This window comes from Phyllosticta citriasiana, assembly GCF_038021145.1.
Source record: "Phyllosticta citriasiana strain CBS 120426 chromosome Unknown IWZ02scaffold_7, whole genome shotgun sequence".
Classification (NCBI taxonomy): domain Eukaryota; kingdom Fungi; phylum Ascomycota; class Dothideomycetes; order Botryosphaeriales; family Phyllostictaceae; genus Phyllosticta; species Phyllosticta citriasiana.
In genome coordinates this window covers 1,078,171-1,105,822 of record NW_027117284.1, presented here as the reverse complement: position 1 = coordinate 1,105,822, position 27,652 = coordinate 1,078,171, and the positions used below count along the sequence as shown (strand labels likewise).

The 27,652-nt window shown below is 54.6% G+C and overlaps 15 protein-coding genes across 15 annotated transcripts; 10 read left to right on the top strand and 5 right to left on the bottom strand.

The window, feature by feature from the left end:
* The first annotated feature begins 105 nt into the window (after positions 1-105).
* On the top strand, positions 106-1,265 carry IWZ02DRAFT_277109 (SOH1-domain-containing protein). Its single transcript, XM_066763586.1, has 3 exons — positions 106-328; positions 391-524; positions 686-1,265. Exons 1-3 carry the CDS (start codon positions 239-241, stop codon positions 807-809), a joined length of 348 nt encoding a protein of 115 aa, XP_066622404.1. The 5' UTR covers positions 106-238; the 3' UTR covers positions 810-1,265.
* A 2,616-nt stretch (positions 1,266-3,881) lies between these two features.
* Positions 3,882-4,295, bottom strand: IWZ02DRAFT_433463 (uncharacterized protein; the record flags this gene model as incomplete). The annotated part of the gene is made up of 1 exon (XM_066766295.1): positions 3,882-4,295. The coding sequence occupies one exon, from the start codon at positions 4,293-4,295 to the stop codon at positions 3,882-3,884; it is 414 nt and encodes a 137-aa protein (XP_066622403.1).
* A 179-nt stretch (positions 4,296-4,474) lies between these two features.
* Positions 4,475-5,378, top strand: IWZ02DRAFT_452673 (uncharacterized protein). Its single transcript, XM_066767611.1, has one exon. The coding sequence runs from the start codon at positions 4,868-4,870 to the stop codon at positions 5,204-5,206; it is 339 nt and encodes a 112-aa protein (XP_066622402.1). The 5' UTR covers positions 4,475-4,867; the 3' UTR covers positions 5,207-5,378.
* Positions 5,368-6,649, bottom strand: IWZ02DRAFT_452672 (uncharacterized protein). The gene is made up of 4 exons (XM_066767610.1): positions 6,543-6,649; positions 6,212-6,439; positions 5,912-6,000; positions 5,368-5,859 (listed from the first exon to the last, which is right to left on the bottom strand). Exons 1-4 carry the CDS (start codon positions 6,550-6,552, stop codon positions 5,827-5,829), a joined length of 360 nt encoding a protein of 119 aa, XP_066622401.1. The 5' UTR covers positions 6,553-6,649; the 3' UTR covers positions 5,368-5,826.
* Positions 6,650-6,878: 229 nt separating this feature from the next.
* IWZ02DRAFT_277083 (ankyrin repeat protein-like protein) lies at positions 6,879-7,947 on the top strand. The gene is made up of 3 exons (XM_066763585.1): positions 6,879-7,210; positions 7,300-7,732; positions 7,804-7,947. The coding sequence occupies exons 1-2, from the start codon at positions 7,009-7,011 to the stop codon at positions 7,641-7,643; spliced, it is 546 nt and encodes a 181-aa protein (XP_066622400.1). The 5' UTR covers positions 6,879-7,008; the 3' UTR covers positions 7,644-7,732; positions 7,804-7,947.
* A 182-nt stretch (positions 7,948-8,129) lies between these two features.
* Positions 8,130-8,670, bottom strand: IWZ02DRAFT_490915 (splicing factor 3B subunit 5/RDS3 complex subunit 10; the record flags this gene model as incomplete). The annotated part of the gene is made up of 2 exons (XM_066769703.1): positions 8,130-8,381; positions 8,656-8,670. 2 exons carry the CDS (start codon positions 8,668-8,670, stop codon positions 8,130-8,132), a joined length of 267 nt encoding a protein of 88 aa, XP_066622399.1.
* On the top strand, positions 8,606-9,632 carry IWZ02DRAFT_277079 (uncharacterized protein). The gene has a single exon (XM_066763583.1). It carries the CDS (start codon positions 8,798-8,800, stop codon positions 9,446-9,448), a length of 651 nt encoding a protein of 216 aa, XP_066622398.1. The 5' UTR covers positions 8,606-8,797; the 3' UTR covers positions 9,449-9,632.
* Positions 9,633-10,535, bottom strand: IWZ02DRAFT_277080 (uncharacterized protein). Its single transcript, XM_066763584.1, has one exon. It carries the CDS (start codon positions 10,350-10,352, stop codon positions 9,816-9,818), a length of 537 nt encoding a protein of 178 aa, XP_066622397.1. The 5' UTR covers positions 10,353-10,535; the 3' UTR covers positions 9,633-9,815.
* A 241-nt stretch (positions 10,536-10,776) lies between these two features.
* Positions 10,777-12,765, top strand: IWZ02DRAFT_277064 (uncharacterized protein). The gene is made up of 3 exons (XM_066763582.1): positions 10,777-11,062; positions 11,340-12,027; positions 12,089-12,765. The coding sequence occupies exons 1-3, from the start codon at positions 10,856-10,858 to the stop codon at positions 12,568-12,570; spliced, it is 1,377 nt and encodes a 458-aa protein (XP_066622396.1). The 5' UTR covers positions 10,777-10,855; the 3' UTR covers positions 12,571-12,765.
* Positions 12,665-13,490, bottom strand: IWZ02DRAFT_277041 (uncharacterized protein). The gene is made up of 3 exons (XM_066763581.1): positions 13,365-13,490; positions 13,079-13,218; positions 12,665-12,939 (listed from the first exon to the last, which is right to left on the bottom strand). Exons 1-3 carry the CDS (start codon positions 13,390-13,392, stop codon positions 12,760-12,762), a joined length of 348 nt encoding a protein of 115 aa, XP_066622395.1. The 5' UTR covers positions 13,393-13,490; the 3' UTR covers positions 12,665-12,759.
* A 494-nt stretch (positions 13,491-13,984) lies between these two features.
* Positions 13,985-15,325, top strand: IWZ02DRAFT_277022 (Intradiol ring-cleavage dioxygenase). The gene is made up of 3 exons (XM_066763580.1): positions 13,985-14,403; positions 14,452-14,958; positions 15,006-15,325. The coding sequence occupies exons 1-3, from the start codon at positions 14,188-14,190 to the stop codon at positions 15,192-15,194; spliced, it is 912 nt and encodes a 303-aa protein (XP_066622394.1). The 5' UTR covers positions 13,985-14,187; the 3' UTR covers positions 15,195-15,325.
* A 575-nt stretch (positions 15,326-15,900) lies between these two features.
* IWZ02DRAFT_276566 (pyruvate decarboxylase-like protein) lies at positions 15,901-18,293 on the top strand. Its single transcript, XM_066763578.1, has 7 exons — positions 15,901-16,039; positions 16,116-16,213; positions 16,261-16,356; positions 16,406-16,632; positions 16,682-17,466; positions 17,523-17,803; positions 17,930-18,293. Exons 1-7 carry the CDS (start codon positions 16,002-16,004, stop codon positions 18,196-18,198), a joined length of 1,794 nt encoding a protein of 597 aa, XP_066622393.1. The 5' UTR covers positions 15,901-16,001; the 3' UTR covers positions 18,199-18,293.
* A 1,350-nt stretch (positions 18,294-19,643) lies between these two features.
* Positions 19,644-21,503, top strand: IWZ02DRAFT_469861 (glycoside hydrolase; the record flags this gene model as incomplete). Its single annotated transcript, XM_066768756.1, has 5 exons — positions 19,644-19,861; positions 19,909-20,125; positions 20,174-20,601; positions 20,648-21,330; positions 21,466-21,503. The coding sequence occupies 5 exons, from the start codon at positions 19,644-19,646 to the stop codon at positions 21,501-21,503; spliced, it is 1,584 nt and encodes a 527-aa protein (XP_066622392.1).
* A 2,142-nt stretch (positions 21,504-23,645) lies between these two features.
* IWZ02DRAFT_490909 (uncharacterized protein) lies at positions 23,646-26,321 on the top strand (the record flags this gene model as incomplete). Its single annotated transcript, XM_066769702.1, has 3 exons — positions 23,646-24,017; positions 24,067-24,507; positions 24,552-26,321. The coding sequence occupies 3 exons, from the start codon at positions 23,646-23,648 to the stop codon at positions 26,319-26,321; spliced, it is 2,583 nt and encodes an 860-aa protein (XP_066622391.1).
* Positions 26,322-26,928: 607 nt separating this feature from the next.
* IWZ02DRAFT_490908 (uncharacterized protein) lies at positions 26,929-27,559 on the top strand (the record flags this gene model as incomplete). The annotated part of the gene is made up of 2 exons (XM_066769701.1): positions 26,929-27,208; positions 27,261-27,559. The coding sequence occupies 2 exons, from the start codon at positions 26,929-26,931 to the stop codon at positions 27,557-27,559; spliced, it is 579 nt and encodes a 192-aa protein (XP_066622390.1).
* Between the last annotated feature and the right edge of the window lie 93 nt (positions 27,560-27,652).

Here is a 27,652-nt window from a genome sequence, read left to right as displayed (position 1 = left end):
CCGTCCAACCACCCATCCGATCGCCAGTCCAGTCAGCTGTCATCAATCTTCCTTGCAACCTGCAGCCGATTTTCCTCCACTACGGTACCACAAGAACATACATACATACATACACACATACATACATACCAAAACATCCCCCCCCCCCTCCTTCAGCTCCTCCCGCCGCCCTCTGCCACACCTTACCTTTTTTTTTTTTTTTCTCTTTCTCTCTCTAGCCACAGTCCAGACCGCGCACATGGCTGCCTCTGCCCCTGCCGCCGTCGCTGCCGTTCCTGCAGCCGACCCGCTTTATGGTGGCTTCACGCGTTTCGAGCTCGAGCTGGAGGTGCGCTGACTGTCCACGTCCGTCCGTCGGTCCTCATGACAACCCGCTCAACTCCAAAACAGTTTGTCCAATCCCTCGCCAATCCCTGGTATCTAAACCATCTGGCCGTGCAAAAATACCTCGACAATCCTGATTTTCTCGCCTACATCGACTACCTGCACTATTTCCGCCAGCCCCAGTACGCCAGGTTTCTCACGTACGTCACATTTCCTCAGCGTCCATCTACATACCCTACCTTACCCACCCTGCCGGCTCAGCCGACGCCCGGATGCGTCCAAGCTCCGCAACACCTGATGCTCCTCACTGTTCCCCCCCCCCCCCCCTACGACATGCACCGACGTAGAGCTGACAACAAAGTCACCCGGGCCCGACTTTGCGCGCCCTCGAGTTGCTGCAGCAGGAACAATTCCGCAAGGAAATCATCTCACCCGAGCTCGTCGGCAGGCTGATCGAAGAGGGTGTCAAGGCCAGCACAAAGTAGCCAAGCTGCTGCCCCGAGCGCCCCGAGGCCGTCCCTGAAATGGCCCGTATCTGCTTCAGCGCCGCGGTCCGATGAGCACGGAACACCGCCGGTCACACGCTCCAATAAACCGCCGCCCCCTCCCTTCTTCCCCCCCTTCCCCCTTCTTCCCGACTCGGAGCCACGGGCGATGATAATTTAAAAAGACACGGGCCAGAGGCCAAGACGTCTGTATCCATGTAGACCATCACCAACAAACACCATCATTCAGCACGCCAGACGGCACCACGGCAACATCTTCTCCGTCTTCATTCCGGCTCAACGGCGAACCGAACCACATGGTCACGCGCCGGCCAGAGTCAATCTTTACCGATGCTGCCGCCGTCTGCAACAGCGCCAATACAAAAGTCAGACATTGAGAATCAAAAAAAGTCCCTCCACCATCAACAGACTGGCTCGACAGTTGTCAGCTCAGCTCAGCTCCAGGCCCTGCGAAACAAACCTTGCTAAAATAAGCAGCCTCAATCGAGTCTATTCTGTTCCAAACTTGGATTGGTTTCGCAGCAGCCAGCACCGTTTGTCTACGAAGCTGTTCATGCACATGCCCATTATTAGCAGCAGCGGCGGCACCTCACCAGACGGTCGTCGACGTCGACCGTCATGTCATCTCCAGACGGAAGTGTCACCGCCAAACCATGCTGTCGGGCTGCCCTGCTTCTGCAACATGCTCTGCACCTAGCTGGTGACGTGACCAGTGAGATCGGAAGGAAGACGCCAAAAAAAAGGGCGATGATGCATGCAAGCAAGCAAGCAACACCTGCAGAAACACTCGTCCCGGACAGGCAACCGAATACTGTTCCTGGTGAGGCACAGCCAGCCCGCTAGCCAGCCCTATCGACGCCATGCGCCTGCCTGCCGTCGCGTATTCCGTACATGTATATTGTTGATGCGCGCAAAAGAAATCACGGTGCCCATCCATCCTTGCGCCAACATACATTGACAGGCGTCAGACACTTTGTCCTGCGCCATCCTCCGTATCCGCATGTCGTCAGTGGTTTTCTAATAATGGCCACCTCAGCGATTGCTCCTCTTCTCTCAAATAATGTCCACCATCGTCCATCATGTCCATCCCTCTCGCGCCGGCCATCGGCTATCACGCTGCCTCCCCGCCAATCCTCATCTGCCGTCCGGGCGCCACTGAGGGGGACGCACGCTGCCAAACCACTGTCTGCGCTGCGTCCCTATCTACGTACATACCTGCTTGCCTCTTGTTCCCATCGATCTGTCTACTGATTTGCCCTAAACGCGAAGCATGGGAATCTCGTCGGCTGGAGCCCGTCCGTCACGCAACTGCGCACGCAATCTGTATACATCAAACCTACGGATCCATTCCCTATTTCCTGTCTCGTGATTGCTGTTGCGCGGTTGCTTGGTAATGCGTCGTTGGTGTTGTGCTTTTTCTACATTGGGCTTGCGCGCCTTCTGTCTCTCTGCCTTCTTCTATCCAGCTCCCCACCTGCCTACCTACGTATCCCTCAATCGCCACACTCCTGCACACTCCTCATATACCTTCCAGTTCCGTCACCTAGGTATCTGCCCGCCTACTTACCTACTTGCCTGTCCGCCTGTCCCCTCCACACCATCCATGACAATCACCCTTGTCATCACCATCACTTGCAGCGCAGCGCCGCAGCGGCAATCAACCGCGAGCCGCTGCCCCACCACGTCCTGCCCTGCCCTGCCCTGCCCTGTCATCCGATGCAACGCGATAGGTAGGCGCCCGCCACGACGCGAGTGCTACCGCACGTGCATACGCGCATGCGCATCGGCAGACACGGAGAACACGAGGGAGGGCGTGGCACATAATACCTCTAGATGAAATGACGGCACGGTATGTAGAGTACACACGTGCGTGCATGTATGCATGCATGCGGGTGGATGGGTGGATAATCGGTCGTATCCGAGGAGTGAGTGAGTGCCCTGGATCGACAGCGACGGGGTGGGCTGGGGGCTTGGGATTACTTCAGGGACGCGGATTTGGGGTGTATGGATGGCGACTTGCCCTTGTGTATCCAGGGATACGGAGAGTCGGCTGGGAGGTTATTGCATGGTATGGGGGGAGGGTTGAGTTTGTCGCTTTACGTATTGGGTTGGCAGAAGGGTTTGGCGTGGAGGGGGGAAGGGAGTGCCACCTAGAGGAGCAACAGAGGGTGGATAGGTACCTATGCAGCGGACAAATGCTCCCCGAGTGCAGCAACACGGAGAGTGCTCGAGCTCCTGCCATTCGTCTCTTCTCACAAACTGTGATTGTGCAGCCAAAAAAAAGCAGTAACATTTGACTTCTTCATCAACCCCGTCCGTCGTCTCTCCTCTTCATATCTACTACCCAAGCTCGTCCAAAGTCCTAATAACCCTATGAACCCCTCGAAATCGTACTCTACAGTCCACACGTCTGCGCATCCAGCCATCCGTCGCCTTCCCCTAAAAAAAAAAAAAAAAACCCCCCCTCGGAGGCTAAACCATTTTGTTTTATTCAGATCGAACAACCCCACCCTCACACACACACACACACACACACACACACACCCGGTGGTGTTGCTTATGCGGAAGCGGTTCTGCTTGCCGTCTGAATTGGATCTCCGCTGTGAGATGGTTTTGGGAGACGATGCAATGCTGTATGGAGTTGTGGCCAGATGGTCGTCTATCGGGACGGAGAGAATGCGAAACAATAGATGGCGCTGCTGAGGGGTGATTCCAAGGGTTCGGGGCTTGTTCGGCGAGGGTTTGTTGAGGTGGTGCCTGGTTTCCCCGTCGTTTGTGACGACAGTTGAGAGCGGCCCCAGGTGCTGAATCAAAGATGAATGAATGATGCTGGTCCTCGTATCCAGCTTTTACAAGACCATTTCAGTTCTCAGATCCTCGAATCTTGTGGTCTTCGTACCATTCTCCGTCAAGCCATACGAATTGACGCTCTTTGGTTTCGCAAGCACAGTCATCTCAAGTCTTGCTCTTGGCCCTGGACGTCGAGTCTTTCATCATTCTGCTGCCGCACCTAGTTCTTCTCTCATGAATGCCGTCTCTCTTCAGCGACTTTCATCCATCCTCCTGTTTTCGCTCTTTGCCCTTGGATCGACGCAAGACAATGCCACCACCCATCCTTTCCTTCCCCTTCCCCACACACACCCTGGCTCCCTCCTCCTTCTTACCGACCCGAATCTTCCTCCGACACTTTTTTCTCTTGCCATCCAGCACCTTTCCGCGCTCCCTCCTCTTCCCACGCCGCTCCCAGCCCCAAGATAATCGCCCCAAACTCGCCAACCAGCCTCCCTCGACAACCATGCCCACAGCTTGGAGCGCCTCGCTCAGTCCCGTCATCGCCGTGACGCCCATCCCGCCAACCAGCTCCTCGCCACCACGGAAAGGCGAAAAGTGCGACGAGTCGTCGAGTACTAGCACCGTCCAAGCGACCAGGAGCGCGCTGGCTGAGAAGGCAGAGATGATGGCCATTGGGGAGAGTGAGATTTCGGGGAGTTGATGAAAAGCTTGCGATGCATACGACGGAGGAGGTGAGGGCGCTGGTGGGAAAGAGACGCTTCGGCGTTTGCTGCGTCGTACCGGAGTGTCCAAGCGCGGACGATGCGAGCGCGTTGCGGTCAGCGGCGGGGATGGCGATGACACTGGCGACGGTTGGCCGTGGGCATATGACGCTGGGACCGAGCACGGTGGCGTCCTCAATCCGTTGACGGGCCTGGCTTTGTTGCCATTGGCACCGCTGGGAGTGAACACGCGCGATGGTGACAGCGGTGATACGGGAGATAGAGGAAGCGGTGGAGGAAGCGGGTATGAGCGAGGGCGTCTACCCGGCCGGTGTTGGGGCGCTGCTCTTGTTGTAGGCATTTCTGAGGGTAGATCCTCTCGATGAAGCATCTGCGTTCGTCCGCGGGTTGAGAGTAGAAGACGCGGAGGCAGAGGATGTGAACGTGGACGAGGAGAGCGTGGCTGCGGGAGCTGTCCAGAGGTGCTGGCCATTGAGAATGTCGAGGCGAAATCGGCGGTCGAACTTATCGCAATGAGAGGTGATGATGGTGACGAAGTCGGTGGACGGGATGTTGACTCTAGTTGTAGGTCTAGTCTCCGCTCTATGGCCCGCGGCGGCGGTTGCGAGCGGAGGACTGGTCGGGGTCGAGGCTCGAGTGTCGTCGTCGTCAAAGGCGCTGGCCGCGATGGTTGAGACATGGCCGGACGTCGACTTGCTGCGCTCCGGCAGCGATGTCAAGTTTTTGTGTGCACTTCAAAAATTCCTGGTTACTCAAGTTTGGTGCAGGTCGGGAGTTGTAGTGTTTGGTGTTGAGGGCCTTGTTGCATATGCTCTGCATATGCACCACGCTGACTGCCGGGCTGCGTTTTCTTCCCGATGATGGTACAGTCGCGACATCACCACGCCGGGTATCCAAAAATGACTCTTTCTAGTTTCCTATCTCTTCAAAATGTTGTGTTTTCAAATTCTCCGTTCTCACCGGCTCGATGGCGTCTCAAGATTGAATCAGTGCGACCAATTGGAAAGACCAGTCTGTGACTTGAGGAAGCAGCAATATCCGAACCATGAAACTGCTCAAGTACGTGAGCAGCAGTAACGTCGGTGGTGAGCAATAGATGTTTCAAGCGTTTAAGGAGGATGCATGTTGGTAGGTGATCGTATGGTTAGACGTGCTCGGCGCTAGGACCAAGGGGAACCGTAATATCGACCAAATAATCGACAGCACAAACAGGAGATCACGCCCAGAAATAAACAAATTTCAAGCAGTGGGACTGCTGGAGTAGGCAATTTCATTTCGAGAAGTCGAGACTTTCAATGACTTGCCTCTTTCGACCGATCCCGCTTGCGCCGCCTTGCATTGAAACCATACTTTTGGGCCGTGAATAACCTCAACGCCTGTATGCGGGTATAACCGTTCGCCGTGATGTCGCAGAATAAACCGTTCTTTGCCACGCGATGCAATGTGAAAAAGCAAAGGCCATGCTTTGTTGTAGGAGTGCCTCATTCGCGCCACTGCTTGGAACAACTGACACACTGTGATACGCGTTAGTCAAGACGTATCAGGTTGAAAAGCAGCGGCACAGACCTTGTAGAAGCTCGTCATGGGCTCATCGGCACTACGAATCTGGATTTGGTAGTAGAATGCTCTCGAGTGGCCACAGTGTGGGCATTGAGCTGCGCGAACAAGTCAGCAAGTGGTACTTTGAAATTTCAGATGCAGCCTTTGCGCAAACATGCGCCAGCTTCAGGCACATAGATCTTTTTGGCTGTGGATCCTCCAGCTTCTCTTGCTCGTGCCCCAGTGCCCCAGCGCCCCAGTCGCAAGAGGGTTTCGCGCAGACCAGGAATTCTTCCTCTCACCGCTACCGCAAAAAGTATAACGTACCATCAGTTTGGTCAACGTTCTTCCACGCATCTTTGCCTCCCAGCACATCCTCAACCTCCTTGCGCTTCATTTGCTTCCGCTCAAAATAGCGGCGGTCGAGGACGTACTGGTACGGGCAAGTGCGGCACTCGAAGCGATTTTTGCCCCGAAAAACGGCATCCGGGCTATTGTCTGGAACGTTGTCGGGTACTTTGGAGACGGTGAGCGAGTTGGAGCATGCTGGGCAGACTAGTTGGTCAGGTTAGTCGAGTGCTACGCGATGTGTGGATGCGGTGGTGCCTGTTGAGGGACCACAAGACTCTGAAGGGATCGGAATCAGTACAAAACTTACAGAGCAGCATTTTGGAGCAGCCCGACTATGCGGAGGTAGGAGTGTGAGGCTCGAGAGAAAGGCAGAGGCCGAGGTGACGCAGGTCCAAAAATGTTGTCGATCCCCGCGGGGAGCTGAGTTAAGCCACAGATGGGTGCAGTGAGAAGCCACACGATGCCAAGCCACCGCTGGCTGCCTCCATTGGTGCGCAGGAACTCCTGATTCATCCACGTTTGGCCTCAGGAACACCTTGGGCTCTATCACTGCTCCTGGAAACTCGAAATTACATCCGCTCTTTTCCTCGTCAACCACTCACCTACGCCAGTCTGCCGTTTGCGTCGCCGCCGCAGCCTGACTTGTGCAGCCCGATCACAACTCCGCCGGCCCTGCCCCTCCAAACCCCGCCGACTTCCGCCATCTCCTTCCGCTCGGCTACACAATACCTTGATTCTTGGTCTACTGCTGTCCTTGCAGCCTTGGGAACATCATGACCGATGACGGTGCCTCTCCGCGGGAGCTACTCATGGAGGCTTGCCGCCGCAACAACACATCCCTGCTTGAAGAAGTGCTGGCCGATCTTGCTGCAGCAGGCGGCGAAAAGGCTACCGAACACGTCGCAAAGGTCTTGAACGAGGCACGAGATGGAATCGGGAACGGATTGCTGCACATGGCAGCAAGCAACGGAAGCTGTACGTCTACCCAATCACCACCGACTGCTGCCAACCTGGCTGGGCTTGGACAGCGTGGACCACACAATTGCTGACGCTTTGGACTACAGACGAAGTGCTCGACGTCCTTCTCGACCAAGAGGGCCTCGAAATCGACGAGTTTGACCGCCTCGAGAAGGATACGCCGCTCCATAAAGCCGTCCGCTACGTGAATTCGCTCAACCCCGACGAGTGGGAGGCAGGCCACCACATCGTCGACATCCTAGTGGATGCCGGTTGTGATCCCAGAATACGGAACAAGGCGAAGTTGCGTCCATTCGACCTTGTCGATCCGCGCAATCAAGATCTCAGGAAGATGCTCCAACAGGCTGAGTTCACCATGATGGCAGGCGCCGACATTGTGCAGGAGGATGAAGAAGACGGTGCGGCTGGCAGTGGAAGTGAGAGCGACTAGGTCGTTGTCAACGGAGTTTTTGGATGGGTTCAAGGTGGCTCTGTTGAATAGACATGGACATGAGGTGGCGTCGATCACAAGGCTTTTCAGTGAATATCACTACCAGCATAGACAAATGTTGGCTTGGACGTCTGATTACTGATATTCCCTTGTGTTTCAGGCTGTGATATTTCGCCAGAGCTGTAAACCATTCCATCCGCAGCGTTTGCCTCGCTCGACTGATTTGGCTCATGCGATTGGCTCAGTGGCTGCAGATATCCACGCTTCTCGGACGTGACATGTGCTTCGGCAGGTCTCTCCATCAATGACGAAGCGACACTAAAATCACTGTATTCCGGATACTCGGTCCTAGAGGCGAGGGCAATGGACTGGCGCGTGGCGGGCGTGATAGAGTTTGGCGCTGGAGCTCGCGCTCTTGAGCAGATTGGGACGATGTTTCCACATCGCCCTGCATACAAGAGCCGTTCAGCGACCCCCTAGATTGTTTTAATCTTGTACCGGAGGTGCTTTCCCCGCAGGTTGTATCATTTTGTGTATCATCTGGAGGCGGACCTTCTCCCGAGGCTCGCCCATGCCGAGTGCTGTATAGGAGAGCAAAGCAGGATGACCAGCCATGGAAGAGTAGTAATCGCGCATGCCGTTGACCTTGAACTCGTGGGCGGTGGTGTCGGCGTGGCCAGTTCCCACGTATCGGTTTTGGAGGGCTTCAAGCTGTTGCTGCGTGCGCAATTTGTCGGCCTGGTGGGTCGGTTAGCAACAAGTGCATAATATGGCGAACCCAGGGTAGATACCATTTTGAGTTTTTCCAAGTGAAAGGAATGTGCGCGCGAAGGTTTTTGGTGTGGGTGTAAGTGGAACTTGGTCGTAGTCGCGAGTGATGCGCGGGCAAGGGAGCACTCCGCTGCTTGCGCTCGACGTAAACGTGGACCGTGCGCTCCCTGTTGGGGACTTCCTAACCTCTTCCTTCTTACATTTCCTCTTCCAACACCCAACTTCTTCGAGTTTTTTGTACGCTAAGAGGCTGCATCATTTGCATCGATAACTTCAAGCTTCGCAGGTAAAACTGCGGCGCGCTCTATCTTACGCTTATCGAAAGACATACACTTTTTCAGTCTTACTTAGCCTCAAAACGCATTATCCAATTCCTGGCCAACATGCCCGCTGAACCCATCAGGCCTGGCTCGCCGGCGCGCTCACCCCACGAGGATGAACCTATGGAAGACGCACCTTCGGATACGGCTGGAAGCACGAAACCAGCAACGATACCTTATTCACGCGCCTTTGAGGATGGCATCATGAAGGCCGTGCTCAACCCACCACCTGCCGATGGCGAGCAGACGAAGGAGCCACTACCGCACTATATGCTAGGTCGGAACGTGGATATTCCTCCACATGAGCTACCTCTCCCATTGGACGACCCGCGCAGAAAATACCAAAGCTACCTGCCTGGCGTCAAATTGACGCATCCCATGGGAGCCTATGAGGGTGGCCCCGCTGATCTTTCAGAAGACGAGAAAGCGTTTGCTGCGGAACTTATCAAGAAGCATGGCGTCAAAACAAAGGAAGATTTGGAAAGAGCAAGGCAAATTGAAATCGATGCAGCCATGGAGGAAATGCGCCGCGTGGCTCAAGCACGAAATGAGGCCATTGAAGAAAATCAAAGAATCGAACGTGAGCTCAAAGCCCTCAATGACCAGCGCGAAGTCGAGTTGCGGGCGGAAAAGAACATTATCGAAAAAGCCAGGGCGAAAAAGGAGGAACGCAAGGCAAAAAAGACTAAACTGAAAGCGAGCTCAGAGGTTTAAAGCTCAATTTTCACGTGGTCTTTGCTTGCTTTTGCTGATTTGCGTGTCTGCCTGCAGACATTTTCTGGTGTCTCGGCAGGCCACGATGTCGATGTCGAGCAAGCCCCTCAGAATATTCAGCCAACCACCACTAAAGATCCTCTTCTGGCGTCGCAAACCACTGCGGACCATCCCGAGGCTCGAGCATGGCCACACCCACAGCGTAACTTTAATGGATTGCCGTTTAGGCGGCGGGGATCATGGAAACTGAGAAGTCAATGCCATCACGCTGCGAGGAACCCAAATCTTTTGCCGCTTAGAGTGCGGAGATCACAGACCAAGGAAGTTCATGGCAGCAACGTCGGGAGCAGTCCCTCTTCCAGCCCCATTAATCCCAAAACACCAGCGCTCCATGGACTGCCGCAGAAACCTTAGACAGGGGCACTCGGCCCGCATGAGCCACAGACTGGACAATTTCAAGGAAGCCGCAGGCGCTCTCCCGATTTGACCGCTGACCGCGCTGCAGCTCCAAGCTTGGAAAGATCTCAGTCCAATTCTCATCCGCCGCAGGCAGTTGTCGCCGAGAACGCGGCACAAAACCGAAAAGGACCCGGAGGAGGCTCTCCGTCTCCTTCCCGCCGTAATCTCCAAGTTGAACCTCCAGAACACCGATTCGCGGTCCGGGAAGACGCGCCACCAAAACGACGATCAGGCAAAGGGTCTCGTGAGAAAAGCGAGAAAGCCTGGGAGAAGAGATTGCGAGGTGGAAATACCAAGCGCGAGCGTGATCTTCTGGACGAGGAGGCAGAGGATCTGCAAGCAGAACGGGAGAAAGAGCGTGAGCGGGAACGCCAGAGACAATGCAGGAAGCAGACGCAATTGGAAAGGCAGAAGAGACGTCAGGGCATGGTGGATTTCTGGGCATCTAATCCCTTCCATTGACGCTACAGCCTCCAGTATCGTAAGGCTTTGCGTTTGTCGTCCACGAGTGGCCGATGTTCTTGGACCGGCTATTCTTTCCAAGTGGGGTCTTCTGCATAGGTTTCTTGAGAGGCCTTCAATAGCAATCGAATTTCTCCAGTGGATAAACCACTACATTTCTCCAGAATGGAGGCTCGCATTTCCCCTCGTGGTAGCGCCATGGCTGTCAATAGACATTATTTTCATTCACCACTACAGCTGGACCCAGGGAGTATCATTTTTCCCGTCTCGACACCCGCTGCGATGTTCCTTGAGTCGATGACTAAGCCCAACTCAACCAATCACATTCCTAGACTTCCGCCGGGTAGCTCGTCTGCGTACGACCATCGATCCGCGCCTGAACGCTCTCATCGCTATCGACTCGACCATCACAAAAGCCACGACACTCGACCTTCTCACTGAGTTGCCACTCGATCATATTGCCTGAAGACTTTGTCACTCTGCGTAATGCCAGGCATAGAACACTACAATATTCATCCTATCCAGCCGCTACTCGCTTCGGACCTGTTTTCTGCCGCCAAGAGCACGCGCACGCAGCAAGAGAGGACGCGGACGGGGTGTAAAGCAGTCGATGAAGCGCTGAAAGGAGGTACTGAGAGCGGGCAGGCGGGCTTGGTTGCTGTGACGGGGGATAAGGGGAGTGGACGTACGGCGGTAAGTTTTGCGCATGAAATTGATCTCTCGTTGGTTTGCGGGCATTTGCTGCTTTGCTCTCTTTGGGTTCTTGTTTTTCTTTCTCCTTTCTGCTATCTTTTTCCTTTCGTGTACTTCTGCAAGACTATATACTCGGCGAGGTCTTTTTCTGGACTCAAGTCTTGCACGATTCTCGAGTCATCTATCTCTCTTTTCAAGTCTTTCTGCATTTCTTTACGCCTAACTGCTTTATCTATCTCTACACATTTGCTTCTGACTTCTCCCACCGCACTCACAGCTCGCCTTTGCCCTCCTATCCTCGCACCTCCTCTCCTCGCCCACCGCACACGCCACTCTGATCGATACGGCGAGCACCTTCGACGTCGCCCGCCTCTACACCACCATTTTGTCCCAGTTGCAACAGCGACGGCGCCTCGCGAGGGCGCAGCTCCGCAATCAAATGGCACCGCAGCCGGAGCAGCAGCAGGCGCAACGGCAGGTAGATGCCGACGCAGGAGACGACGGCGACGAGGAAGAAGAGGCGGAGAGAGTCCTGGATCGCGTTAGTCATGCACGCGTCTTTGATTTTGTGGGGATGGTCGATGCTGTGACGGAGGTGCGGGAGCGATTAGAAAGGCAAACGCAGTGGGCAGAACGGGGAGAGTGTGCAGAAGAGACGAGTATGGAAAAGGAGGATGCGCAGATGCCAGGGAAAGAAGGGGAGAAGAGAAGAGGTCTCAAGAGGATTCGGAGTGATGTCACTCACATCGACGACACGGACGACGAAATGGAAGACGACGACGACGACGACGACGCAGATGCCATGGTGATCGAGGCCACGGGAGAGCAGCAGATGGAGCCAGCAGCCAAAGCGCAAAGAGGAGAAGCTCAGCCCGTGTCAGACGGGACTAGAGGAGAGGGCATGATTGTCGTGGATAGCATCTCCCACATCGTCGGCCCAATGATGAAGACGAATCACGTCCAGAGTAAGACGGACTTGACGATTCTCACCAGCTTGCCAAAGCCTCGCCGCTGACACGTTTCCAGCGTCTGCAGTTTTGTCGTCATTCCTGCGATCACTGAAGCACCTCACAACCTCTCATAATCTCACCACGCTTCTTATCAACGGCGCCATCGTTTGGAACGCCTCAAGAAATACGGCGTCCTCCACAACTCATCCTACCCAGCCACCAAGTCGTGGTCCGATCTATGCTTCCTCCATCTTCTCTTCATCCTCGCATATCATTCCTGCACTATCGCCCATGTTGGCGGGGCATGTCGATTTGCATTTGCTGCTCACGGTCCAGCCCTCGTCACATGGTGATGCCGTTACGCTGAACTCGACAGCCGGCGCGCCATCTCAGGCAGGCCAGCGGCCTAGGGCAGGGAAGAGAGCAAACCAGGTGGGCGTGTTAGAAGTTCTCAGCGACAGGTACGGCGACAGGGTCGGCAGATGGGGACCTTTTATTGTGGATTCAGAGGGTATCATTGTTGACGTTGACGAACATGGAAGAAGGGAAGAGAGGTGAAGGACCAAGAGGAGGGCGCAGTGAAAGGCAGCCTTGTCGAATGTACTGCGACGTGGACGCCATTCAACTGCCACCGTCCATTCTTTCACGCCCGACTCGTTTGTGGGCTTTAGCATACAAGCGAAGAACCATCTATCCGCCGGTCCGCGCCTTGAATGTAATGTCCCGCAGTGATCCCTCTCGAATTGCCTAGAATACAGTGGGCGGCTTGGGCTTGAAGATCCAAAACTGCTTGAGACCCTTCTCTTCCATGGGCGCGTCGATCATGCCCAGCGTGCGGACTTCTTGAGGCTTGGGGACATTGTCAGGGCGAGGAGTAGTTGCCTCCTTCTGGCGCATGACGTTTTGGAGCTTGGCTTTGGCAAGGAACTATTGCGTCGTCACGCCACATTAGCATCTCGGGCTCTTGTTTCCTGAAGCCGTGAAGAGCGTGCGACCAAAGAAATACAGAGAGATATCAGGCGATGACGCGGCAAATGTCCAAGAAACCAATGCCCGGACTGCATACCTCCTTCTTGTGGTGAAGGCACTCGTAGTAGTCTTCAAGCGGGAGCTGGCATTTGGCCTTGCCCTCAGGGTTCTCGGGCGAGGCGCTGAGCACGTAGCAGGCGAGAACCTCTTGCCAGAAGGGAAAACAGCGGGATGGGCCTGCAAGCTCACGAGAGATGGAAAGTCAGTCAAGTGTGGACACGGTGATGGGGTTCGGGATCGGACCGCCGAGAGGAGCGATTGACGGCTAACTCTGGGGAAGAGCGAGCGCATTGGGCACAGGAGCGGGACAGAGGGTGACATACCGCCGTTCAAGCCGTAGCCAGAAGCCATGATGCAGGGTCGAGAGTTGTAAAATGAAATGAAGCGATGCCGGGGGAGCTTGATGGCTCGACGGGACCAGGAGCTGTCGACGCTGCGGTGAGGTCAGGCCTTGGCGCGGGAGATGACATAAGCCCCGCTGCCATTCGTCTGGCGGCTGCGTCCCCACAACCAAGTCGACGGAATGCTTCCGTTTGACTCTGACCACCACGACTGAGATACATTTGCCAACCTCCACCTCTGTGGTTTCTTGCCGGACACGGATCGATGCAATTGTTTTGGCACCCCTGAAAAAACCGCTTCCGAACCTCGACGAATGACACGCTCTTACTTTGCCCTGCAGAATTCCTGGACCACCAACGTTGTTGAAAAAGCTTTGCTCGTCGCGTCCACTTCGCATTTGGATTCTGCGGCCAAGATGGCTATCTTTGAGGCACTAATAGTATACATGTGCTATTGCCGCTCTGTCCCCGCCTAGGCTTGAGCTTGTCTCTGCTGAACGGCAGTACAAGTGCACTACCCGAACAATTCCAACGGCTACCCGACGCCACGACGGCTCGAACAGCCCCGCGGTCCTAACCCCCCGCGTGGCCCTGTGGATCTGCCGCTGTTGTTTGTGGGGACTACACCAGAATAACAGCGGATCCTGGCGCCCTTCTTACATATATCTCTTGAGCTCCCTGTGACGATTGTGCATTGCAAATTCTACAAATTCCTCCGGACCCCCTTGAGCCACTCACCCAGTTCATCCTTCACCACTGCCCCACATTAGCACCCCTCACCGACGCACCCTTGACTTGATTCACAATGGCTACGAACGGTGCCTCCACCAACGGCAACACCTACACGGCAAGGCCCACGCGCAACTTCGACCCTACCTTTACACAAAGGGTCATTGATGCCACTGGACCCAAGGCAACACCGCGCATTAGACAAGTAATAGGAAGCGCGATCCAGCACCTCCATGACTGGGCGCGAGAGAATGAGATTACCGTGGACGAGTGGATGGCGGGTGTCGATATGGTACGATCCAAACCCTTTTCTACACAAGCCTGGCTAATGCTTGGACAGATCAACCAGGCCGGTCAAATGTCAAACGAAAAGCGCAACGAGGGTCAGCTCGTATGCGATGTCCTCGGTCTCGAATCGCTGGTCGACGAAATCACGTACAAGCTTGCCACGGACGCCAAGGACCAACCAACTGCGACTGCCATTCTGGGACCATTCTACCGACACGACGCCCCCAAGCGTGCCATGGGTGACACAATTGTCTTCGGGATCGAAGATGGCGACGACGCGTTGATGTTTGGACAAGTGACCGACTTCAAGACTGGGAAGCCCATCGATGGTGCTGTGCTCGACGTTTGGCATACTGCCCCCAACGGTCTCTACGAGCAGCAAGACCCGGACCAGCCGGACTTCAATTTGCGTGGACGGTTTGAGACGGGGTCGGATGGAAAATACAACTTTTACTGCCTGCGACCTACCAGCTACCCCATTCCCTACGATGGTCCGGCTGGGAGGTTGCTGCAGCTGTTGGACAGGCATCCATTCAGGCCGGCGCACATCCACTTTATTGTGAGTTCTTCTCTCGTTCCCCTTGGGCAGATGCTGACAGCTGCAAGCTCTCCGCTCCTGGCTACAAGCCAATTGTCACCCAAATCTTCGACCGCCGCGACAAGTACATTACCAACGATTCGGTCTTCGCCGTCAAGGACGACCTCATTGTAGACTTTGTTCCGCGAAAGGGCGACCCCAAGGCTCAATACGAGCTGGAGTACAACTTTAGGCTGGCAAGCTACGATGACGTGTAATGTCCCCAAGTGCGACGCTTGGAGGGTGTTTTCCGATTCTCGTCCAGTGTCGACGCCAAGTTGTAATCACCTGTCCTTTTTTCTTCTTTTTTTCGACGCGTTGGTGGAAGCTTTTTCGACCTCGGTCGGGATCCTGGAGGACGGACCTTTTGCTCGTGGTACGATTTCCTTGTGTGACGGTTTGGCGGGTAGCGGAAATGATGAACTTCGCACTGCAACGGCAGCTCGATTTCAATATTCGGAAGCTCAGCGTGAGGAGAGATGCAGAGTGAACAAAGCCGTCTTCCGGGCCACGCAGCTGGCCGGAAAAGCGAGTGGACGAGTTCCCCGCCCCCGCCTATCGCTTGCATGACGCAACTACGCCGCGGATAACCGAAAGGAGCGAACTACATGCATGTACCCGTCACCCGCCACCCCTCACCGTCCCTCTGCTCTGCTGTGATGATATACATCCCAAGCCGTCTTCCGCTTTGCCGACTGCTGCATCGCCATCGCCGTCAAGCGGGGCAGAAAGATACCTACCTAGTCTGAGGGATGGGAAAATAGGGCCGCACATTCGGCATCGCCTCTACAGTCCGCGCCCTTTGACATTTTCGGGTCCGTGATTACCAAGAAAGGGACCTACATAAGACGAATCAGAGCTCTCCCGTTACCGTGGAATTCGCATCTACGCATCCTAGTCTTGACGCTAAAGTAGCTGCACCCCCACGAGCCGCTTCTCCATCCGGCGCCTCTCTTCACAAACCTCAATTCCTCCACTCCAATTGCTTTTTTGAACCAACTGCCAAGTCGCCTGCGTTGCCCGCCATGTCGACAATTCCTTTAGGTCGCTATCTGTGGGAGAGGTAGGCTGACGCGTATGCAAGGCACACTACTGCCTGGCAATCCTTTTTGGCTGGAGAACGAGCTGACGGAATCCAGGATCCACCAAGTTGGCGTCGACACCATCATTGGTGTGCCAGGTGACTTTAACCTAGACTTTCTCGACTACATCTACGACGTGGAAGGCCTGAGATTCGGTAAGATGAGTCGACATGAGAATCCAATCGCCAATTGACCTGTTCAGTCGGTAGCGCCAACGAGCTCAATGGGGCGTACGCAGCAGATGGATATGCCCGCGTCAAGAACGTTCCAGGCGTCATGGTCACGACGCATGGAGTCGGTAGGTCGTTTTCCTGTCTAACCGGGACAGGCCACTAATAGATGGAAAGGAGAACTCAGTGCCCTCAATGGCATTGCGGGTGCTCATTCGGAGCAAGTGAAAATCATCCACGTCGTTGGACAGACGACCCGTGCCATGCAGGACAAGCACATGCTCATCCATCATTCAATTGACAGCGATCAGCCTGACCATTCGGTGTACAGCAAGATGTCCAAGCTTGCTCGCGTGGATGAGGCTCAGCTGTGGGATGTTAAGGAAGCTCCCGCACAAATTGATGTAAGTCTAGAGACTTTTTGATTGGATTGTTCCAGGCTGACCTGCCCAGCGCGTCATTCGGAGTTGCTTCCTCAAATCGAGACCCGTGTACATTTTCCTGCCGTTGGATCTGTCTGCCGAGCACGTACCTGCAGACTTACTCAAAAAGCCACTCGACGTCTCTCCTCCAGTGGACGCAAAAGCCCAAGATGCGGCTGCTTCTGCAATCATGGAGGCTCTTTCCGCGGCCAAAAATCCCGCCATTTTCGTCGATATCCTCACGTCACGCCACAATGCAGTACAGGAAACTCGAGACTTTGCCAAGAAATTGCAACTCCCAATCTACGCGTCCAACATGGCCAAGGGCATCGTCGATGACTCGGATCCCAATTTCGTTGGCATACTCAACGGGAAATGGGCTCTTCCGGGCGTGTTCGAAGCCATCTCCAATTCCGATTTCGTTTTGGTTCTCGGCGACCTTCCGGGAGACACCAACTCTGGCTTCTTCTCCCGCGGATTCAACGAGAGCAAGACGGCGAGGATCAATGTGTTTGACGTCAATGTCAAGGGGAAGAAGTATGAGGGCACCTTTATCAAGCCGCTCCTCGCAAAGCTAGCAGAATCCGTGCCCGCGCAATGGAAATCTCAGACGACGATTCCCAAGCTGCCAACCCTCGAAGAGAGCCCAGATCACCCTGCTCACCAAGTCAAGAAATTCCCGGAAAACCAGATTACGCAATGCTGGATGTGGGACAAGATCATGTCGTTTGTGCGATCAGGGGACGTGGTGCTGGGAGAGACGGGCACGACACTGTTTGGCATTGCAGATGCAAAGTGCCCCGTCCCCAATGTCCGGTAAGTGTTTGGGCAAGGTTTGCAAAAAAGGGAGTGTGCGGCTAACAAACGGCAAGCTTCCAAACGCAGACGTACTATGGCTCGATTGGATGGGCAACTCCAGCCACGCTCGGCGCAGAACTGGCGCAGCAAGAAATCTCGGCGGAGAGGAAGAAGCAAGGCGAGGTGGACCCCAAAGCGGCGCGCGGTCGGACCATCCTGATCACAGGAGACGGCAGCATGAACCTCACCTTGCAAGAGGTTGGGACCATGATCAAGAACGGAACGAGGCCGATCATTTTCGTCTTGAACAATTCGGGCTACACGATCGAGCGCGTCATCCACGGAGCGCATCAAAGTAAGTGGAGTCAGTTCTTTAAGGTTGATCGTCTTTGCATATTGGCAAGGCGACAGACAAGCGCGGGACGAGGAGGAGGGCAGCAGAGTATGCTCAACGTTGTGAGCGACGGCTGACGCGCGGCAGCGTACAACGACATCAACCCGGCATCATACCAATACCTTCTCCCATTGCACCAGCACCCGGCGCCCTCGACTTCGTACCGGCGGTGCGCATCCAAGCAGGAACTCTTGAATATTCTTGCAGACCCCGAACTCGCAGACTCCAAGCATCTCCAGCTGGTCGAAATCGTGCTCGATAAGTTGGACTGCCCGTGGAGGTTGCTCGAAATCATCAAGTCGCGACCGGGCAAGGTTGAGGAGCTCAAGGCCGAAGGGTTTCTGGACAAGAACTGAACAAGAGGCGCGTGCATTGCTTGAATGGGTGGCGATTCATGGATTCTGTGGCACACGAGGCTGGGTGGGCCAAGTGGCGTGGAGTAGAGTTTCCGACAAGATTTTTAAGCGTATTTGAGCACTGGCATGCTTGACGGAATGTCAAACCAGACGTTCGCGATCTGAAATGTGCGAGAGTCGTCGGCGCGGTTAATTGCAAAGGGGCAACGAGCGTGAGGCTGTTCCGCTGCCGAGAATAGTAACGAATAGAACGGCGGCTCCTGAGTGGACGGGCAGAAGTGGTTGGGGCAAGGCACAAAGTCGTCGAGCTTGGGCGGCAGCAATGGCATCGCATCCTGGCACAAAGCTTATTATCATTAACCTACATGGATGTAATGTCGTGTGGTACTCATCAGATGTTGGCTGTTGGTGGGCGAACGGTTCCTGACAGTTGCAAAGCGCATGTCCGGCGTGCCAGGTGGGGAGCAGCAGCGCTGCCGTCGACCTGCCTGATCGGGCCACAACAACCTCTTCGATGTGTTTTCTGCAGCCGGTCTTTTCCATCTTCTCCGACTCCAATCCACCCCCACCGCACCGCCTCTGCCCGTCGCCCATGTTGCTTGGCCAGATCTCCCGACCAGAAATGGTGCAACCTCGACCATGTCTGTCAGTCATTTGCGGTTGTTGCTACTGCTGCGCACCCGCCTCTGCAGCTCTCGCGTCCCAGCGCGAACGTCTGCCGCCTGGCGTGAGCCGTACGGAACGGAACCAGGAAAGCCGTCGAACGCCTCTCCCGCCAAATTCTCCGTGGGGAATCAAGCTGACTGCACGAGACACACTGCGAGCAACCAAGCAAGCCAACACCTCACCAGCCCCATGATGCTGCTTTTCGTCTCCTGATCAACAATCATGGCCCTCATGGCTATTTCGACCCGGCCAATGATGGCGTGTTAGACAAGGGGGGAACACGATTCCCCCGCCGTCTGCAGGCCCCGCATGCAAAAAAGAATCCAATGTGGCACGCACCGGCAATGCCATGCATGGTGGGTCGGCGCACAGCAGCCGCAGCAGCAGCCAACATGATGTAACTTGCAGACCGACCCAGACAGGACGAGCCAAAAGCATCAGGCATGTTGTTGGTGTGCCAGCGAGTCACTGGGCGCAGGTCATGGGTGCTGGCCCCATTGCAAGCAGGGTCACTCGCATTCGTCTACATGGATGAGCTCGCAGCGGCCCGCCTCTGGTCCGGACCATTCGTGCCTGCCTGTCTGCCCATATTATTTACCCGCCTGCCTTCTCGTCCTGCTACTGCTGCGGTTGGAAAGATTGGCACCTGCCTGGCACTTCGCTCCCTTTGCTCTTTGCCCGAGGCGCTCTAGCAGCAGACGCCGCTCCTGCCAAGCGAGACACGGAGCAAACACTGCTTTTTTGGACTTGTTTGCCCCATCTCGTCCACCATTGGAACCATGCATTCTTTTGCTTCTTTGCTGCTGCTGCTTGCGCCGCAGATTGTTGGCACTCTTTCTTACCCCCAGCATGCTACGCGCGAGTCCACTGCCGGTCCGAACAAGGAGAGGGCAGATGCCGTCAAGGAGGCCTTTCAGTTTGCTTGGAACGGATATTACACTTGTGCCTTTCCGAATGACGACCTGCACCCCATCTCAAACACAGCCGGAAACTCGAGGTTCGTTGGTGGTTTGGGAGACTAGGAGGTTGCGCTGACGGCTCCAGAAACGCTTGGGGCGCAAGCGCCGTGGACGCACTCAGCACAGCGCTCGTTATGGGAAAGACGGAAGTTGTGAAGCAAATTTTGGACTACATTCCCACAATCGATTACACCACAACTGCTACAGAAGTCAGTGTGTTTGAGACGACGATTCGTTACCTGGGAGGCATGATTTCTTCGTACGAGCTGCTCACCGGGCCGTTGAAGAATCTGTCGAACGACGTAAGTGAATGTTGAAAATTAGCGGAAGCCGTACTAATGTTGGGGCAGACACGAGGCGTTCAAGCTTTGCTTGACCAATCAGTCAACCTCGCAAACGCGTTGAAGTTTGCCTTTGATTTGAACCCAACGGGTATTCCGTCAAACAACATCTATTTTACCAACCATTCTGACGATGGCACCCCGTCGAATGGAATCGCGACAATCGGTACCCTTGTCCTCGAATGGACTCGGCTCTCTGACTTGACTGGCATCGATGAGTTTGGTCAGCTCACCCAAAAAGCCGAGTCGTACCTGCTCAACCCGCAGCCGGCTTACAACGAACCCTTTCCCGGCCTGATTGGGACGTACGTGGGTCTTGACAATGGATCTTTCATCGACGCTACGGGAGGTTGGATTGGAGGTGACGACTCATTTTACGAGTACCTGATCAAGATGTGGGTCTATGACCCGACCCGATTCGAGCTCTACAAAGATCGGTAAGTGCGCCCTCTCTTGGTAACAAATTCTGCTGACGCAGCCCAGATGGGTCACTGCTGTTGAATCGTCCATCACATATCTTGCCTCGAATCCCGACAGTCGGCCAGACCTCACCTATCTTGCAGCATACGACAACTCGACGATTCTCAAGGTGTCCGAGCACCTGGCCTGCTTCAATGGCGGAAATTTCATCCTCGGTGGCAACGTGCTCGGCCGCGAAGAGTTTGTCGACTTTGGCATCAAGCTCGTCGACGGCTGCCGCAACACGTACAAGAGCACGCGGACGGGCATCGGCCCCGAAGTCTTTTCCTGGAACACGACGACGCTGCCAGCCAACCAGTCGGCATTTTATGAGCAAAACGGCTTCTGGATCCGTACTTCGGACTACAACCTGCGCCCCGAGGTGCTCGAGTCGTACTACTACGCGTACCGGCAGACCAAGGACCCCAAGTACCAAGAGTGGGCGTGGGAGGCGTTCCGCGCCATCAATGCGTCGGCGCGACGCGGCAGCGGCTTCACATCTATCAAAAACGTCAATGTGGCGGGCGGCGGCGCGGCGGGCGATAATCAGGAGAGCTTCTTCTTTGCCGAAACCATGAAGTATGCATACCTCATTTTTGCAGAGGACGCAGAGTACCAGGTCTTTGGCGGCGCTGGTGGCGCGAATGAGTGGGTGTGGAACACTGAGGCGCATCCGGTCAGGATTGCTGCTTCGCGCACCGCGAGGAGTAATAACAGCGGTCGCGGTGGGAAGTATGCGCATCGTAGTGTTGACGAGATTGGGGCCGCGTTGGGTGGGGAGATGGTCTAGATAGACTGTCTGTCTGTCTGTGTAGACAGACTGACTGACTGCCGTGCTGTAGAAAGAATTCGAACGTTGTTTTGTTCCGAAAGATTGTGAAATGAGCTTCACCACGGCGATTTTTGCTTGCTATTACCAGTGAGAACAGAAGAATCCCGCGCTTCCCGTTGCTGATTTCCTAGTCATACTTTGTTTCTTTTTTTGCAGCTTTCATTCATTCGTTTGGTCAACGCCGGCGGCGGATCGCTGCAGTAGGTAGTAGCGGCATAGCACATAATTAGATACCTTACCCAGGTACCTTGGTCAGGAACGGAACCGTCCCGTCGCCAATGAGGTTGTCCAGGTTCCTATTGGAGAGAGAGAGGAGCGCCTCATTTCTTTTTCTCGAATGTGCTGGGCTGGGCTGGGCTGGGCTGGCCTTGTTTCGACATTACTATGTATGCATGCGGCGGGCAGTCTCTGTGATTCGGGAGTGCTCAAGGCTTGTTTATTGCTTGCTTCCTGCTTGCTCGCGTGCTTTTTGTTGTGTGTGCCACGACTTTTTTGCTGTCACGCCTCTGTCATGCCTGATGGCGCCTGGTTAGGTTTTTTTTTTTTTTTTTTTTTTCCATTGTTCTCATTCGGTGTTCGTTAGTCAGCGCTCAGCGATCCGTTTGAGGATTCGACCAGCCGCAGGAGCAGCCGCAGGAGCAACAATGCGAAAAAAGCACTAGCCTCGCGATACTTTCCATGAGAAAAGAAACTCCGCTGTACAAGGAAGGAAGGAAGGAAGGAAGGAAGGCTGATGCCGCACCACAGCCACATATGTACTAGCAGCAGATCAACCACCGGTGGCTGGCTGCAAAAGGATCGAATGGCGGCGAATCAACACCTCCACCGACGCAGCCGCCAGCCAAGCTAGGTAAAGTGGGATATAAGAGAAGCAACCAAGGTAGAGCAGGTAGGTACGTAAGCACGTAGGTCGCGGACCGTCTCCCGCGTGGTGCCGCCACCCGATCGCGCCCGCATCCCTCCAGATCACCGTCTCCGCAGATGCCTGGGTGCTTGACTGGCTGGCGCCTCCTCGTGCTGCCTGCTCCGGTCGTGAGGAAGCGAGATGCGCCATCTCATCTCAACGCGGCAGGGGAGCTGAGTTGACAGGGGATAAGGATATGCCAGCCCCTGAAGATCAGTGTATGTGTGCGCAGTGAATAGAAGGAGAGTCGGGGTTTTAGCTGAAGAGCACAAGCCGCGCTGGAGAAATTGGTGGTGGTGTGGTGGTGATGATAATGAAGAAGAAGAAGAAGATGATGATGATGATGGTCATTTAGACTGGACATGGAGTGGTGTTGCGCTTGGCAGCCACGTTTGCAGGACGCGTTGAAACACTCGTGGAGCGGCAGCTGATTGGCCACGTGGGTGTGGCGAGTAAAGAAACAGTGAGCGGGGAGGTAGAAACACTTTAGCTGGCTGGGCACGTTTGCGATACCGCTCAGCTCCTGTAGATCCATCTTGAGAGTGTCGATGGACACGAGCATGTGGTGGTCGAGTTCACCAGCTAGATCGGGATTTGTCCAATCGACACTTGATCGGGTTTGCAAAGGCCGTTTGCGAAGCTTCTTTGGTCGGTGATCAAGTGTAGTGCAAATAAGCATTTTTTATTGCGGAAGACGATCATCAGCCAAAAATCGGCGTCCAAAAGCCAAGACGACAGCGTCATGCTCAAAGCTTTTGGGTCTCAGGAGGAGAACTCTGTTACAGCACTACTTGGCACTCTCTGGCTGTTCCTTTAGCTGTCATCCTTGTTCGCAAACATGTTCGAGCAACAGACGAAAAGGCCGAGGGATTTGTAGACATTGCGCTCAGAATGTGGTGCTCGCTTCTTGTTCCATTCCTGGTGGTCGTCCTGGCCAAACTCTCATATAGTGCAATGTGCAAGACTAAGCAGGCAAAGCGGCTGCTAGCCGGCATCTGCTTGCTCGACACAAGCCCAAGCGAAACAGCGTCGTCCAATGACCGGGTCGCATTTTTTGGTGGCTTGAAGAGCTTCGCGGATGGAGACTCCCAGGCTGTAACGTTCACACCAGAGGTTGATTCAGGCATAACCTTCGTTGCCCGGATCCTCCGCCACGTTCCGCCTAGACGGTGTAGGAGCTCGTCCAAATAAGAACAGACAGCTGTGCCTCGTACGCGAGCGCGTCACGACTCGCCCGCTGCGAATTCAAGCCCTGGCGTTTTCGGTGCTCTCCTCTCAATGGAAACATGAACGAGACTCTACTGTCGCCGGAGGATCCTGGCACTCCGGTCAAGAAAGATCGCCCGCCTCTTAGCGCAAGGTTACGCGCCCTCCTCTCGTTCTTTGGTCATGCGTTCAACCCAGCGGTCTCGACTTTTCTGATTGCCAGTCTTCTCAGTCGCTCTTTGAAAGAGGGAGTGTCGGAAATTACGGCCGAAATCCTGTGCTTTTTCTTGTTGTTTGTGGGAATTGAGATACTTGGTTCGAAGCAGGAATCCGTGAGAAACGAGGAAAAGGGGGGAAAGGACGAGAATGACTCGTACGAGACGGCTCTCATATCATTGGGAATTTTCACCACTGCAGTGTGTCGATACTTGGCAGATGTTGGCTGGATCACTGTAAGTACGCCCCCATTCGAAAGGACTGATACTGATGGAAGCTCCCTAGCCTGCATTGACCCCATTTCTGCTGGCTAGTAGGCTTTCGCCACGAACTCCCCCGTCGAGCAGCAATGAAGTACGCTCCAACAGTAATCGAATGCTTCGATTCACCTGGCTGCCAACGGCTGTGGCAGTTGTGTCGGTCTGGATTCTTCATCCCGAAATTACCGTCAGCATGGCGGTAGTCTCAGTCGTTGCCTTTGTGGCACAGCTTTCCGTTTTTGTGTCTCTTGTTCAACTTTCGGAAGACGGTGTGGACTCTCAGGATTGGCCCCGCGTTTCCAAGGTGATTCGAAACGTTTCGGCTCAGACTTGCGGTCTACTCGTGTTTACCCTGATTTTCATGTCCGCTTTTGGACTGTATCAGGCTTCTGAAAAGCCAGACTTTGCGGAAACAGTCCAGCTCGGGTTGCTCAAGCTGGCGCAAGTAACCAGTGCCGGTCATCTGGTCAGTCTGACGTCCATTTGCATGAATTTGCACTGACCGAGCAGGCTCTTTGTCAAACACCTTGGGAAGTCGTCACGACTGGATACACCTTTGCGTACGCGTCATCGAATTTGTCTGACTTTGCCCCATTCGAAGCGATTCTTCGGACGACAGTCTCTCTGACCGCGTTGACGGAGACCGCGTCCCTCGTGCCCAAGTCCCTACAGCGACGCGTGACTGTCCTTGTCTTTGCGCTGATTCCGCTATATGGAATCTTCGCCAGAGGACGCGAGGAGTTCGTAGGATCACTCCCCGGCGGTAGTCGCGCTCCTCACCCGATTGCCGTCCTTTCCAACACCGCCTTGGGAGAGTTTGAGTCGATGCTCTCGCGACAGTCCAGGACTGTTGAAGAGGCCATCACCGAGTACAAGCGCCGATACGGCAGAAAACCACCGCCAGGATTCGAAGACTGGTTTGATTTTGCCAAGAAGAAAAAGTCTCACATCGTTGATGATTTTGACGATTTGACTAAGAGTTTTGATCCGTATTGGGAGGTTAATCCGTCCGTCATGCGCTGGAACCTCTTGAAGTCGAGCCAAGAGCCGTGGATAGGTCACATTCAGACGCAGTTCGGGAATGTTACGACAAGTCCGCAAGACTGGGTCATAGTCAGCCTAGGGCTTCTTTTTCGAGAAATTGCTGGAGAATTGCCGGATTTTGGCGTCATCATCAACAAGCTCAATGAGCCAAGAATGATGTTGCCCAAGAAGAGATCCAAATTCCGGTCCTCGATCGACCTTGACAAGATGAACAAGGTTCCTGTAAACCGGATCAATTGGTTCAATGGCACGCAAGCCCACGAAGCATTTGAGTACACAACCAAATACTGCCACGGACATCCAACGTGGAAAACTCCGCGCAAGAGAGTCAAGGATTTTGGTATCCCTTTCGTGCAAGACTTGAAGTGGACAAAAGACATGTGTGCGCATCCAGAGTACAAGGACATGCATGGGTTTTTGAATGGACCACAAAGCGTACTCATATCTGAAGACGCGTTCCCCATCTTGTCGCAATCCAAAACTTCTGTTTTTGATGATCTCCTCGTTCCGCCTGTCTCGTATCGCATATACGCGAGTAAGGGCAAGTACAAAGACGAGCTGGATCCATCATGGGAAGACAAGTCTCCAACCATTTATTGGGCGGGATCCACGACCGGAAGCCATGCGCGCAACCGCACAGATTGGATGAATTCGCATCGACAGCGCTTCATTGCGAAGACGAGACAAATGCACAAGTCGCCACAGAATTTTTTGACGGAGAAGCGATCTGGAGTCTGGCAGAAATACACGAGTGTCGATATTCTTGCCAAATTGTACGACACGCGGTTTACCGACATTGTTCAGTGCGAAGAGGAAGCTTGCGAGGCCCAAAGATCAATATTTGACATCAACGAAGGAACTGCCGAGCATGAGGAAAGCTACGGTCATCGTTTCGTGTTCGACCTGGACGGCAACACGCAGTCGGGTCGGTTTTACACCTTACTCGAGTCGCGCAGTGCGGTACTGAAGCAGACGATTTTTCAAGAATGGCACGACGAACGGCTGTTCCCTTGGGTACACTACGTGCCGATCAGTTTGGGGATGGAAGAGCTGCCAGAGGTGATGCGTTTCCTTGCGCTAACGGAGGAGGGAGACCAGATAGCTCAAAAGATTGCCATGGCCTCGGCCGAGTGGAGGAACATGGCACTGAGGGCGGATGACGAGATGGTGTATCTGTACAGGCTGATGCTCGAGTACGTCCGGATACTTCGAGACGACCGCGACGATGTGAATTGATGGAGTAGCTCGAGGTCAGGGTTTTTGATTGGCGAAAAGTTTTTGGGAACTTTCAGAGCTGATAGATGCAGCCCTTTCAACTCTTGGGCCAGGGTTTCGATGATGCCACTACGTCGAGGGTGCACGAGTGGATTCGAAAGTCCACCAACTCAATCTCGAAGTCTGGACGGGATGCTGTGCGAGGAGAAAGTGATGTACGAAAGAAACGCTGCTCCCGTCGGAACATGACCTCAAGTGATGGTGTGGAGACGGTTAAAATTCGGTCTCTTGCTTCCGGCCTAAGGTAAGGAAGCACAGGTCGCCGGTCGAAGAACGCATGTCAGTTGTGTTTGGCTCTGAGCTGGACATGCCGTGTCTTTTTGCCGCATGCTCTGGGATGGCCGTGGCTGTGGAGAGCAGGGGACCGTTCCTGGCGAGTGTGGGGTGAGCGAAGGCTGTGGAAGCTCCCACCCAGCTCCATGTGCCCTCCCTCATGACGACGTCACTGCCAGTTGACAGCTCCTACAAGTCGAGCTACATCCTCCCGTCCCTAGCTAATCCAGGCAGATCAGTCAGCTCACAACGCTCAATCGCAACCTCACACGATTCGCCTTTCTGCAACCTCACCATGTCCTCAGAATCTTTTGCTGCTCTGCGCAAGCACGCGGGTGACGAGCTTGCCGAGCTTGCCGAGCAACACATGAAGCACGACCTAAACGAGAACGACCGCGAAGTTATCAAAAGCGCTGCCAGCAAATTCGGCTTCCATACCACTCTTGGATCTCTTCTTGGATTGGGGGTCGGTCTCTTCTTGGCCATTCGGGTTCGGAACGCGCGAACAGCTACATTAAATGCTCTACGAACGGTAGAGAAGCCGACGCACGTCAAGTTTGCCGATGGACGACTCGGTAGGCTTATCGATGCGCCCCAAGCGCAAGGATTCGGCTAACAATTCGACAGAGCCGCTCCCCGATATCAATTCCATGCTGAAGCCCTCAGCGCTCGGCGATACCGCAACATACCTCTTGTTTTCCGCCGGCGGCCTGTTCCTTGGTGGTGAGCTGGGCATGCTCACAGGAACAGCTTCCGCGCGGAGATCTATCCAGCAAGACCCCGAGTCGATGAAGCGCATCACCACGGCTTTTCGCAAGTTTAGAGCCGATGCCTTGAGAAAGGAGGCGCAATGGCTCGACAGCGAAAACTCGGCGAATACGGACATCCTGAGCAATGCCAAGGATATGGTGCATTTCAAGGACTGATCCTGTCTAAACTGGATGGTAGTGCGAGGGCGGCTCCCAACAACTACACGGGAAGATGTCTTTGGTTTGTTGGTACGGCTGAGGCCATAGAAC